The sequence below is a fragment of the Heliangelus exortis genome, chromosome 1 (assembly GCF_036169615.1).
Source record: "Heliangelus exortis chromosome 1, bHelExo1.hap1, whole genome shotgun sequence".
In the NCBI taxonomy this organism is placed as follows: Eukaryota; Metazoa; Chordata; class Aves; order Apodiformes; family Trochilidae; genus Heliangelus; species Heliangelus exortis.
The window spans coordinates 99,704,834-99,718,804 of NC_092422.1; the positions used below are offsets into that span (position 1 = coordinate 99,704,834).

General features: G+C 37.4%; 1 protein-coding gene across 17 annotated transcripts in view; it reads left to right on the plus strand.

Moving 5' to 3' along the window:
• Positions 1 to 13,971, plus strand: part of ROBO2 (roundabout guidance receptor 2) — a 456,391-nt gene that overhangs the window by 424,045 nt on the left and 18,375 nt on the right. For all 17 annotated transcript variants that reach the window (XM_071755874.1, XM_071755885.1, XM_071755823.1 and 14 more), the window contains 2 exons: positions 1,431 to 1,691; positions 4,890 to 5,104. In XM_071755874.1, the coding sequence (XP_071611975.1) occupies positions 1,431 to 1,691; positions 4,890 to 5,104 (476 nt within the window). The remainder of the gene's footprint in view (positions 1 to 1,430; positions 1,692 to 4,889; positions 5,105 to 13,971) is intronic.

A 13,971-nucleotide genomic window follows, 5' to 3' on the forward strand; every position in this document is an offset into this window, starting at 1 on the left:
GTTTGAGAAATGTATCACGCAGTGCATTGCCTTCCTACATTGCAGAAAAAAGAGGGCTGTACCTCGTCAGCAGTCCTTGAAGGTGAAAATAAGATAAAATGTCTTAGATTATGCTTGGGAAATGGCCCTTGGAGTTTAAGATAGTTTTACAGTGAAGGAGTAGTGAGAGCATTTCGTTGTTTGGTTGCTTTTTGAAGAGAGCTTGCATGTCCTGAGGTATTTTGGAATACACTAACAGTTAAGAAGAAACATGTGCAGATCCTCAAGGAACTGCAGACCCACTGGGTGTTTTGAAGATGGGAAGAGCTGACAGTGTTGAGATTTTAGTGATCATCAGCTGATCACATCTGAAGCTGTGTTCACATTAGGGAATTGCTCTGGGGAGGTAATGCATGGGGAATGACAAAAGCCGTAAGGTCTTCATGTCCTGGTTAATGTTGGTGTCTCTAAAGGATAGGGTCCTTAGATGATACTGTAATATAGCATTGAATTGAATAGTCCTGTAATGAGGACAGAGACAGAAAAGGATTGTGTTATTGGCAAAGCTTACATAAGAAATGGTAGTTGAATATTAAGGTTCTGCTTCTAGCCTTGATCAGCTGTATTATTGCCTCTTACACCTTTAAAACAAGACTAAAAATTGAACTGCAAAAACCTATTGAAACATCTTTTACATGTGAAGAGAGAAGAATCTGATATTGAACAATATTGGTAGATATTAATCTTTTCATTTACTTGAGGCAGGTGTGTTGAAAATGTTCAGAAATTTAGCACTTCTCAGCTAAGATCCAGTAGATATAAGTTTAAAGGTGGGGTGCTGGCAGAGCTGTCAACATATGTGCTAATGTATTTTATCTGCTCATGCTGTGACATAGCATATGCTTAGGGTCAGTGCTGCTGTGACATAAATGAATTGCACATCAGTAGTAGATACCTATATGCAGTGTGGTAAAATCAGAATTCAAGTGTAGCTTTTTATTTAACAACAAAATAAAAACAAATAGTAAATTTATAGACAAATAAAGGAGAGGATGAGAGTAAGGAAGTGCGTAAGTGCAACTATGTAAAGCTCACTCTGCCTTTTAAGGATGCTGCTGTTTTCATATCTAGGTCAATCTTCAACACATTCTCCTAGGTTAATGATCCAGGAAGTGAATTAGCTCATTTTTGTTGTTGATTGTGGTGTAATACTACATAATCACCATAAACAAATGTTATCATGGATCACTAATTTTTTTTGTTGCAAGTCTTGTTCAAGTTGCTTAGCAGTTGTGGGGAAAATTAAACTCAGTAAGGAGAATTTGAGCAATTATGACCCTATTTTCATTAAATGTTACAGCTCACACTGTGTTCAAACTGTGGCATACACTCTACTTCACATTAGAGATGAGATTTGAGATATACTAAGCTCACTTGTTTTTTTATTTTAGATATGACAGTGATGGTTGGTGCCCACCTTTGCCAGTTCAAACCTACCTACATCAGGGCATGGAGGATGAGCTTGAAGAAGATGACGACCGTGTTCCCACACCTCCTGTCCGAGGAGTAGCTTCATCACCTGCAATCTCTTTTGGGCAACAGTCAACTGCAACCCTCACACCTTCTCCACGAGAGGAGATGCAGCCAATGCTTCAAGCCCACCTTGATGAATTAACTAGGGCTTACCAGTTTGATATAGCAAAGCAGACATGGTAAATGTTTGAAGGGGACACCTAAGGTCTGGGAAATGAGAACATAATAATAATTTATTCCTTGATGACATAAAAACCAACTTTGTTCAACAACATTTCAGTAATGTTCCAAAGCAGTAGAGTGGAAGAAGAAATAGCAAAATCATATCAAAAGTGTGAAGGCCTTAAACATTAGTAGGTGCTTTTTAAACACTACAGGTTGGTAAATCTAGATTATATACGTCTGGAGTAGGTCATTTATACTCACCTACTCACGACTTTTGTGCAGTTCAGAGGATTGTCTTTTCAGGGTAGCAAAAGATGTTAATTTTTCTAGCATTTTAAAAACCACTGAGGTTCTAAATTCCTGCTGAAAAATAATGCTAGTCACCTGTAATAGCAATGTAGCTGGTTTTAGCCTGTGTCACAAGAGAATGAAGCATTTGCATCTCTGTCTGTAGTTTGAAATGCCATGAAAATTTCTGATTCTCGGGGAAAACCCTAGAAATAAGAGGAAGGAAGTTGTTAGAACTTGCAAAATGGAGCTAGTGTTGTAGTGTACTTTATGCCTATTGAGTGGAAGTGCGAGCAAATGCCACTGTAACATTTCCCCCGCAAAACAAACAGAAGCAATCTCTTTAGGGACTGAAAAAGAACTTGTCAACTGCACCAGACTGGGATATGGTGAAGGTCAGTTGCTTTCTGGATGTTCCCTAAGCGGCAGTTGTCCTTTTACAACTTTTCTATCCAGACAAAGCCTGCGAATCTCGGAGGAGAAGAGCAGAGCTAGTTACTGAATGGCAGGCTGCCAGCAGAGAAGCAGCCTTTCTTCACTGGTAAATAGAGCCACAAAGTTATTCAGCTTGAGGTACCATAAATAGATCAGGCAGGTAGGCAGACGGTGCCAAATCAAAGCCAGCTGTTTTCCCTGGGCACCGTCGAAGCCTCAAGGCTTGTCTGCAATCTGCACTCGCTCAACAGTGTGCTTTGGTCCTGCTGCAGTGCCACGCTGCCAAGCACAGCCCCTGGCCTGCCTGTGGGACAGACCCAAATCCCAGGCAGCAGCTAGACCTGGCCCATTGAAGGTAGCTGACTTCTGAGCCAGCACACAGATGCACACCCTGTCTGCGCAGTCAGCTGATGCTGCATTTTGCAGCTGTTACCCTTTCTATGCCCTGCAAACTGTGGGTGCCAGTCAAGAAGGACTCTGTAGCAAAGCCTCTTGCAGCTGACAGGAAAGGTCTTGCCTCCTTTTTTTGGAAACATACAGATTGATATAGAACTTTTCCAATGTCCTTAGCAGTACACGGATTTTAATGTCACTCTTGTGGAAGGTCACAATAATTGAATCTGGAACTCTGAATAAAATATAGAGGAGAGAATCTGTATTTTCATACTAAGACCTTGTACCAGATGCTAGGGTAAATATGGAGAGCTGCAAATACAAATGATTTTTGCTGTAGTTGTGACATGGGATTGTTTAATGGTTGGATATTGTTTAGCTGCACTGATTTGCTGTTTGGCAAATACTGTTCAAAATCAGTGGAAAGTTCTCCATTGTCTGAAGTGGGAGGGAAGATTTCTTTATTTTCAAAAAGTTAACATGTCCAGTGTAGAGAGAGGGAAGCAAAAGAACAAGATGAGACATGTCAGATAGGTTACTGCACTGAGAGAAATATAGGGACTAGCCAACTAGAAATTTGAGAAAGAGCACATTAGAAATTACTGGAAAAATACATAATCATTGTGGCCTTGATCCAGCAAATCACTTAAGTATATGTTTAACTGCAAGAACATGAGAAATTGATTTCAATTGTTCTATCACAAGCTTAACATTAAGCATATACTTAAGTATTTTGCTTGACTGGGAGCTAATCACTCTGTTTATTGGGGGTTAGTTAGATGGTAGTGCCCTTCAGCATGGTGTTTTGAGCACTGCATAGCTAAGAATGGTGTCCAGGCAGAAAAGCATTCAAGGACTGCCAATCTGAAGGAGGTTGTATATCAAAAGGTAAGCATTTGTTCTGCAAATAAGCTTCAGAATAAGCAATAATTTTAAACCTGCAGCAAGATGGAGAGAGGTTGCAGTGGTACATAACATTTACCATGACATTTTCAGCTCCCACAGATTTACATTAGGAAAAGAAAAAAGAAAAAAAAACAGGACTGTTTGAATAAAGAAAATTACAGCAGCTATTAAGTGTAGACAATGGCACCACACAAAGTTTTCATGAAAAATATATCACAGCTAGGTGAGCAAGCAGGTGACAGTTGTCATTTTTTCTGTTATGCTGATGTCCAAGCAAGAGACCAGCAGAATCCTGGATCTCATCCAAAGTGCTGCCAATTTGAATCAGGTCATGGCACCTCATGAACAGCCACCCAAAGATTCCCATGTGCCTAAGTTTGCAGTTTCAAGCATTCTACATGCTCTTATGCCAAGACCAGTCATGCCTGGATCCCCTGGCACAGCTTGCTGTTTACCTGTACTTCTGCATTTAAAGCTGTTGAGTTTTCTTTTCCTTTCTAGCCTTTCAGACACCACACAAATGAAACTCCAAGTCTCTTTGCCCATTTAGCTATCCTCTGGGTCTTTTTTTTATCTTTGTGTTTCTTTTTTTTAATTGTGATTCCTGCATGCAGTAATTTCACACATGCATGCCCTAAAACTGCTGCAATTAAGTCAATTCAACTACTTGGGATAAAGCAAAATAAAAAGGCCTCACTGATAATGAGTTTATTGGAGTTGAAAATGTTTTCTACTGGTCATTTCCTCTTCTTTAGGGTGAGCTCTAGAGCTCTGAGCTCTTTAAGCAGAAAGATGAAAAATAATTTTGGCTCAATGTGTGATTTGCAGTGTGTAGTATGGGATGAGACAATGAATGTTATTCAGAATATTCAGTTGTGATTCAGAATTTCACATTTCCGTGGACTTACTACCTGATTTATGTAGCCTCTCTGTACATCGTTTCTCATCTGTAAAAGGTCAATCTTGTTCTTTCCCATCTTACAGGAAGAGGAGTGTATTTAAGACTGGAAAGTGTGCATGTACTCTGGTATTAGAAGCTATGGTGAATAACTGAACTGACTTTTCTTGACTTTGACCTAAAAAGAACACTGTAATTCTACTTCAGGACTTGTTGAAAGGTTTTTTTTCTATTCACCATGGGATACCAATTGTCATCCATTCTGATGATGTTTTCCTGTTTGTTTCTGTAGGCACATCCAAAGCAATACTCAACCTCCTCAGGCTCCAGTTCCACCCCTAGGATATGTATCTGGAAACCTTATTTCTGATTTGGAAACAGATGTTCCAGATGATGATGATGATGATGACGATATTGAAGAAGAAGCTGTAGAAATCACTAGGCCACTAAGAGGTCTAGAGCATACGCCAGGCTCCAGTATGGACAATCTAGACAGCTCTGTGACAGGTAACCAAACACAGTTAACAGGGACACCATCTTGTTCCTAACAGTAAAATACATCATCAGTCAAACACTTTCTAAGTGAAAATTTATTCCACTCTATTTCTGTAACATTTTAAATGTGTTAATATTAAACGCTAAAGTTAAAGGAAGATTTGAAAATTCTTTGCTTTACTGCAAAATGATAAGAAACTTCATGAATTTTAAAAAGCTTTAAAGACTTGAAAGAAAACTCAATTATATCCTGGCTTTCATGAATAGTTCACTCTACTGGAGAAGCAAGCTAGTTGCATAAAAAGGAGAGGGATGACCTCGGCTTAGGAATATATATTTCATATATCAGAAACAGCATAAAAATGCTATTATAAAGCTGTTTTAGATATTTTGCTGGGTAAATGCTTTAATAGATGAACCCAGGGAAGTTAAAAGACTGTAGAGTAAGTGTCGTTAGATGAGCACATTTATTTGTAAATTAAATGCAACATTTAGATAGGAAAATGTGTATTTTAAATCTAGTTTTTATTCCTGAATTTAGTATTTGTTCCCTTTCACAGAAAATACTTAATTAATCTGATACTATTTCCTTCACTGCTTCTTACCCTTTATGTGCCTTGGAAAGTCATCATCAAAAAGGACCTAGAAAGTCTTGCTAAACTAGTGCTTAGAATCTGAATGAATAAAATTGCTGTTGATGAAATGTAGGCTGTGAAAAATATTTTGTGAAAAATACAAATTCTATATGGACATCATGTACATTTTGTAAGCATCAGTGTATTTACCTTTAGGTTGAACTTTGGCTTTTATATGATATACTGTGCCATAAATGTACAGCTACACTGAATACTCAGATATAAGGTTCAGAGTTCATAAAAGCTGGTGAGTGCTTCTTCAGCCTCTGATCTCAGCAGGAGAACACTGATTGCTAGTTGTACCCTAAGGAAGACTTGCTCAGTACAACTTACTGCCATAGCACCACTGAATTTCATCTCTTTGTTCCGGACCTTTGAAATTCCAGGGATTTTGCACTCTTACTTAAACATGGCTATTCTGAAAACACGGCAGGAATATGACAGTGATGGAGCATCAGTAGCCATAATGTTCTTCCTTTATACTTGTTGAATTAGTGCATAGCTTAATACCACTTCCCAGGTTTTCCTTCACCCTAGGGCCAGACTACTTGCAACCTAATTAAAAATTAAGAATCCGCTGCTGCGATTTGAAATCCAGATTCGACTGAAGGCCGTAGAGTTAAAGTTTAAATCACTGAGTTGAGAAGGTTGACTTATTAGTGCATGAGTATGTTAAGTCACTTCCCTTGAATTTCTAGTGTAATCTCCTTCAGGCTATAATTCTGCATATTTTTGCATATCTCACTAATGGCGCAGAAAACCTTTCCGTTAGGAATACAGGAAGGGTTTTGCACTGGTGATACAGAAGTAAATAAATAAATAAACCAACTTGCTATGTATTTTCAATTTGGTGTGTATTAATATGCCAATGTTGATATATCTGTAAATCAGAAAATTAATCTTGTTCACATTTGCATTTTCACCCAATATTTTGGACCACCTTATTTAGTGCAAAGTGAGAAATAGCTGCATGTCTGCTCCAATTTGCAGGCTTCTGTGCCTATTTCAGTTTATCCTTGTATGAATAACTTTCAGTCTTCCTATAATGGTTATAAATTTTGCTTAATTATTGGAGTGTTAAGTGTTTAGTTATTGGAATGCTAAAGGCTTCCTGTTGTTTGTTTTGTTTGGGTATTTTTGCAAGAAAGCGGACAGAACTTTGTAAGGTAGACTGTGAATGCTTTTCCACTCATTTACACCACACTATGTTGATATGGCCACACCCAGCTGAACATTAAGGTTTTGCTTTTGCTTTTTCTTGTTTAATTGCTGTCTGGATCCATTCCTTGAGTTGGTTCACCACATGGCAAGCTTTTTGCCAGAAGTACAGGGGGAGGATGTGCAGCTGGAAGGGAAGCAAAACAGGGACAGACTGCCCAACATTTAATTGACTTTAAACAATTAGGAAACTACAGCTTTACAAAAAACAGACAGAGAACGTAAGTCTAAATTATCTGCAAAATGGCAAACTCTCCAAAGAAAAAAACTACTTCTGTTTTCCTTGGTTACTATGCAGGCAAAAACCTCCATTTTATGAGGGATTGATTTGGGCAAGTTTTTTTCTACAGGTGGAAGGAAATTGCTTATTATGCTTGAGGGAATTGTTTCAAAGGAGAATTTTAATATTTTTTTTTCTGTTAACTCTTCCAGGCTGTGTTTACAGGTGTTAAAGAGGGTATAGAACAAATTGCATTCATTGTTTCTAAGCTGTTTGCCATTCTTTTGTTTGTTGGCTTTTAGAATACTGTAGAACAACTAAATTGTTCTTTCTTGCACTGAGAAAATATAAGCTTGTCTTTTTTTGTAGGGCTTTTAGTGACTTAGACCAGCATTTTCCTAGGAATTTATATTCCGAGTCCTCACTTCTTTTAACCATTATATTTAAAAAATGGGGGCAAATGAGAACAGCTTACCTGGATGAAGTGATATTTCTGAAATTTTCTGAGAAATTTAAATTGACATCCCACAGTTCCTTGTTCACTCTACAGTGAACAGGTTGAGTTTCCTCACCCTGTACCGTTAGCATGCCTTAGCAATGACTTAAAGATGTCATCACTGTCAGGTGAAATGGTATTTTGTTCTTTATGGCTGAGCTGAGACCTAGGTTTTCATCCAGTACCAAAAGTGGGATTCTCCGAGGGGTAACACTGGCACTACGTGACCCAGGCTCAAACTGCTAAATTCTTCTGAAACCACAGCGTTTCTCCTTTAAACTGTTTAAAAGTCAGGTTGTCATCCTGGCCCTTGGCTTTTAGTTACAGCTTACTGAAGACTCAGACAAGGATTTAATCTGTGCTGTTAAGCTTTTCTCTTTGCAGGTGGCAGAGACATAATGTTGACGTGTATAATACAGTGGAAAGAAAAGAAATGAGGAGTGCACAGTAACTATATGTTAATATTTTTAAGATATTGCAAAGAAAATTTAAGGAGGGAGGTTTAGATTTGAACGATTGTAGGATGAAATATGAAATCAAACCCAAAGTTTTACTTTGTTCCCAGAATGTTTAGGATATTGAGTTACATATTACGATTTAAAAAAAAAAAAACAAACAGCAAAAAAACCCGAACCAACCAAAAAACCTAAAAACCAGCTGTAAAACTTCTGCTCACTTGGTGTTTTATTCACTGTTATATAGGGTTATGTTTGCTTTCAGAGATATATTGAAATATATTTTTTCTTTTGCTTATGTTTAATGTTTGCCTTTATGATGAATTGCTGTGCAGAGGTATGGCATGAATGCTTACAAAGAGTCTGTTATATTATTCTGCTTTAATTTATTGCAGATGATGACTTTAAAAGAAATTAACTTGTTTCTCACTGAAATCACTAGGAACAACACTGGGTTTTTTTCAGATCAAAGTATTATGATTTGGGGGGTTTCTTTACCTTTTCCTCTCTTTCCCCAGCACCACCAGTGAAGCTGGTAGTAAGAGATGTTGTATCTTCAGTCCTTGTGCTTTTTGACTGAGAGGGCAGAAATATACCCCTTAACTAGAACAAGTCCTTTTCTACCTAACTGATACAAACTGATATAAGCAGAGATACTTTCTTGTCCACAGTATCACTGCAAATGGGTAACAAGTTTTGCATTTTTTAAATAGAATTATATAGATTTACATAATGATAGAGCTAACCATAACTTCTATAGCTCAGCAGGGAAAAAAATAATCCTTTGTTTCACATGTTTTCATCTTGATTAAAAGAATCACTGGTTGCTCTTTGTATGGTAAAAGTTTTTCATTGAGTCTGAGCACAGGTGGAATAATTATTGAAAATTACCAAAATTAATTCTCATGAACCATATTTTGCTATGGCAGAATTCAATATTTATATCTTTTTTTGCTCAGGGATACCTACTGCAAAAGATTCTGTGTTATAAGCTGTTAGACAGACTGTATTTCATAGGAAGAATGTGTTTCAGGGATTAAATATGTGGCCAGAAAATAGGAAACTGCTCCTTTTTGTACCTCATAAAAATGGTAATGCAACAATTAGCAGGGTCATATTATAAAGCACAGACTTTACTCTAGCTTAATGGATCTAGGGATATGCATTCATCAGCATGGATGGATTTAGCATAAAACGACATGTAAATGAATTGATGACTGATCATAAATTAATTTTAGTGCTGAAGAAGTAATAGACACAGCAAGATGCCACTTTATCATAGTATTTTACTGCTCAGCAGCATTTGAGCAACTACTTAACGTTCTGTGTGCATTTCTTTTTAACAGCTTGAATAAATTTGAGAAATTTTTGTGCCTTTCAGCAATATGGAAACAAAAAAAATTAGAATGATTGAAAATACAAACACAAATAAATTTAGCTAAGTGACATAAATTCATTTTTCATTAATTTTTTATGAAGGGCATTAATTATGGTTGGACCAATGAAGTGCCAAATATATATGTATGATTTTTACTTCCTTTCATTTAGTGTTTCCTGCCCCAAAATAAAAATTTTAAACTTTAAGGGCTTATTTCAGGTGTATTCATTTAAATAGTTGGGCATTTATAGCAAAGTGCAACATAAAGCATTAGACCATGTCTAATTTTTGTAATATCATATTTATGTTCTGCATTCAGGCCCTTCTATTATTCTTTCTTATTTTAATTGTACAAGGACTGTTGGCCCTTTTATTCCATCCTTTCCAACAAAATCAGTGGACATTCTTTCTTTCTAATCTTGTCAGCAGTCAGAAATATCAGATATGTCCAAAAGAGCATAATGCCTTTCTCCAGCAGATAGGCTAAAGGGATATCAGCTGAAGTAGCATCAGGCTCCAAGGACTTCATCCGTACTTTAAGCAGTCTAAACCTGTTCCATCAAAACCTTCACAGGAGCAGGGACTCAATATTCACATGTGCTTAATGGTCTTCTGAAGGAAAGCCCATAAGCCTACACATACAAGTCCCAGTGACATGATTTTAAGCATGTCCATAGTCTGGTTCATAGGGAGAAGTATGGGGTTTTCAGAAGTGTTAGTTAAAGGCAGCTTTTACTTCAAAAGTGATTTAGATTGGGTTGCTTGTTTTTGTGGTTGTTCTTTTGTTGATTTTTTTTTTTCCTGAAGTAGAACAAGAGTACACTTTACAAAGAAAAATAGCATTTTTATTGCCTGCAAAATGTCACTAAAAGCAGTGGCATGCAGCCTACAAGAAGCTAGCACCACTATTCCCCTCACCTTTTGCTGAGAGCAAAGAAGCTTTCTGTTTGCATTAGCACCAAGAGATATTTTATGGAGCAAGAAAACAGAGTTCAACTTTTCACAGAGTTGATTTTGCTCTGCATAAAGCATTTACTGCTGCTGTCAGCAAGAGTAAAATTTACAGTTGCCAGAAAGCATAAAAACTGCAATGTGCTCTTGAAAAACACATAGTGAGCTGCATGTAAAGGAGACACTAAAAGCCTGTTTCATTCCATTTCAAAATGCACAGCTGATCTGAAAGGGACGTCAGCATCTCTTATTCTGCCTTTATTCAGAGAGAAATAAATGTGCATCTGATTTGGAAACCAAGAGGCCAGTGGATGCCTTTAAATAAGCATTCACCATGTGTGCAGCATTAACGTGGCTGTATGGTGACCTGAGATGCCCGGGCTGGGCTCCAGCACTCCCATGCCTTCTGGGCAATAGATGCACCTCTGGAGGGCAAAGCAAACTGGGTTTTTAGTGCTGCGAGTTGTGGTGAGAAAAAGTTGCTTATGCAAGGAAACTGAATAGCTCAGGAACCTGCAGAAACAATATAGAGATTTTTACCACTGGTTACCTGGTCACATATGGCTGTGCATGCTGTATGTGTCTCATGGTAGCTTGCTGACTTTAGCAGTTAGGAATCATGGAATGATGGAATGGTTTGAGTCAGAAGAGACCCTTAAAGATAGTTTAATCCAACCACACTGCCCTGTGCAGGAACATCTGCCCCTAGATATGGTTACTCAAGCCTGGTCCAGCCTCAGTTTGAACACTTTCAGTGATGGCACAGCTTCTTTGGGCAACCTGTTCCAGTGTCTTACCATGCTCATCATATATTTTTTCCTTAAATTCAGTCTAAGTCTACTCCCAGTTTCAACTTGCTGCCCTTTTTTTCTGTTGCTACAGACCTTGGTAAATTCATCCCTTTTACAAGGTCCCTTTATATATTGAAAGAACTCTTCTCCAGGCTGAACAACACCAATTCTCTCATTCTTTCCTCACAGGAGAGATTTTCCAGTCCTGTGATAACTTTTGTGGCCCTCCTCTGGACCTGCTCTAACAGATTCATGTCTGTCTTGTACTGGAGACCCCAGGACTGAATGCAGTGCTCCAAGTGGGGTTACAACTTTGCTTTAGTTGTCAACTGTGTTGATGTCCTCACTCAGAAAAACTCACTTCCCTTACAAGAGCTGAGCAATACTTCTGGCCTGACAGGCAGTCCCTCCTAACACAAAAAAAGAAGAAAAAAAAGAGGGAAAGGAGAAGCTATCCATGGGGAGAGTGTGCTGTTCCTGGCCTTGCTGATGCATGCTGTCCATAGGAATGCAGAGAAATTCAGGAAAAGAGCTTTCTGATAGGGCTTGCCTGAAAAATTGCCATCCTGACAGCAGCACTCTACTGATACTAAAATTTAATTCTTGTTAAGAAAACCTGGTATGTCTGTGAGTGTGTTGAATGATAGGTATATGCACACACATTGGAGAGAGCATTGTAGACTTTTGAGAGAGCATTGAGGGCTTTTGCAGATTTCTACTGTATTTCATACAGAGGATGTGGATTTTTTGGGGTTTTTTTGACTGGATAAACTACAGTCCAACCTTTAAAGCAGCAGATGAAAAATATCAACTGTTCCTAGACAGCCTGAAAGCATCCCATCCCAATTATGTGTACTACATGTCTTGTAACAGCTGAATGACTGGTTAGCAAAGGGACAGAGCCATATGAGCAAATGTAAATTCAAACTTAAGTTCCTTTCAAACATCCACAGTCTTGTGCCTATGATACTGAAAACCAGGTAAATGATTTTATATCTATATAAATATATCTATCTCTACCTATATATCTATCTGTATCTATGTATCTTTATATCTATAGCTATTTATATCAATATATCTAGAAAATAGAATGTATCATTCAAAACCCTTGGTCCCCAAAACTAACAAGATACATGATAAATTTTCAGGACTCAGAGGTTCTTCCTTTGATATCTGTAGGTCTAGTCATATTTTTATGTTTCAGCTTGTGCTTACCTATTTTGCAGAATATGTTGATAAGCAATTGTTTGAAAATGTCTTCAGCTATAGCATTTAATTTTCTTATACCTTCATGAAGTGTTTTTATCTCTGTTATCTCTTTTCCTACTTCATCAATAGCTTTTTTACTCTCCATTCTCTATGATGTCCTATCACACTTTGATTGTTAGTTCAGAAACTCTCTTAGAGAGAATTCAGTCTTAGCCTTCCCTTGCTGTTTGTTATCTGGGCATCCTTACAGCTGTCTGCATCAGGTCAAGTCTTTTTGGAAAATAACAATTTTACGTGTGCTCTTGGCAAGCAGAATCAAACTCTGTCACTCTTTGTTGTGCTTAACACACTTTCTGCCTGTCAGACCTCCATGGGACTCTTCAGTTTCTTTTAATGTATCTTAGGAGTGCATGGGCTTTTGTTATTCTAGTCTGCCACTTTGCTGACATTAAAAGGTTTGGTCACTGCAGCATCACAAAATCATCCCTTGTTCTTGTGCTTTGTGGTGCAGCGTGCTACTTCCTAACCTCCAGTATTAATTTGTTGTACTCAAGACTTATTTCTGCAGAATATTTTCTATTATACTTTCTATGATTCTATGATTTTAGTTAATCGACCTGTCAAATTGGTACTAATAAGCAGGTTACTATTGATTTACTAGTTAACAGCTTTGAACACAGTAATACTTTATTCAACATGTGTTGAAAAAAGGCTTTCAGGAACACAACTTACACAGCTATGTATCTCATGTACATTTACATAAATTCACCTGTGCTAACTGAATAGTAAAGTCAGGGTCATGATGTGTATTTCCACATGTGTCTTCATATCTTTGAAAAGCAGGTCTCTGCAGATTCTCATGGGGTTACCAGCATGTTTTTTCACCATACACATGCCACTGTTTTTAAAAAGTGTATTTTGGAATTTCAGTACTTTGCAAAAAAATCTGAACTGAGTCATAGCTTTTGAAAATATTTCGTACTTACATGTTGGATAGCTGATCAATGCTTCGTGCATTGAGAAACCAAAATAAAATATAAATGAATAGCAAATAAGGTGAATATTTCCTTCACTCTTTTGCTCTTTATATTTTACTTCTGACAAGATTTTAATATTTCTTTCATGGCTTTTTTCTGGTATCTGTTTTTCTGACTATATTTTTATGATGTTATTATCACTTTCCCCTCCTGCAGTCGTGGTAATTGGTAGCTAGAAGGTACTATGAGGCCAGCATTGTCTTAGTGATTTACTCAGTATTAAATCTGAGAATATATTTGCTCTGCTCTTGAATGTTAATTATTTCTAACCTTTTAAAAAAGTAACTGCAGTCCTCTAAAACAAACTTCTTTAGGTCAGCTTCCTTCAGTCCATCAAAATCGCTCATCCCTTTAAAGGTTTTGATTGAGAAAATGACATAGTACTAGTCTTGTTTAAGAAGCCTTGTTCAAGACTTCATTTTGCAAATATCAAACTAGATACTGATTTATAGTGAGTCAAGTGAAAAGGTATAACATTCATTTCAATTC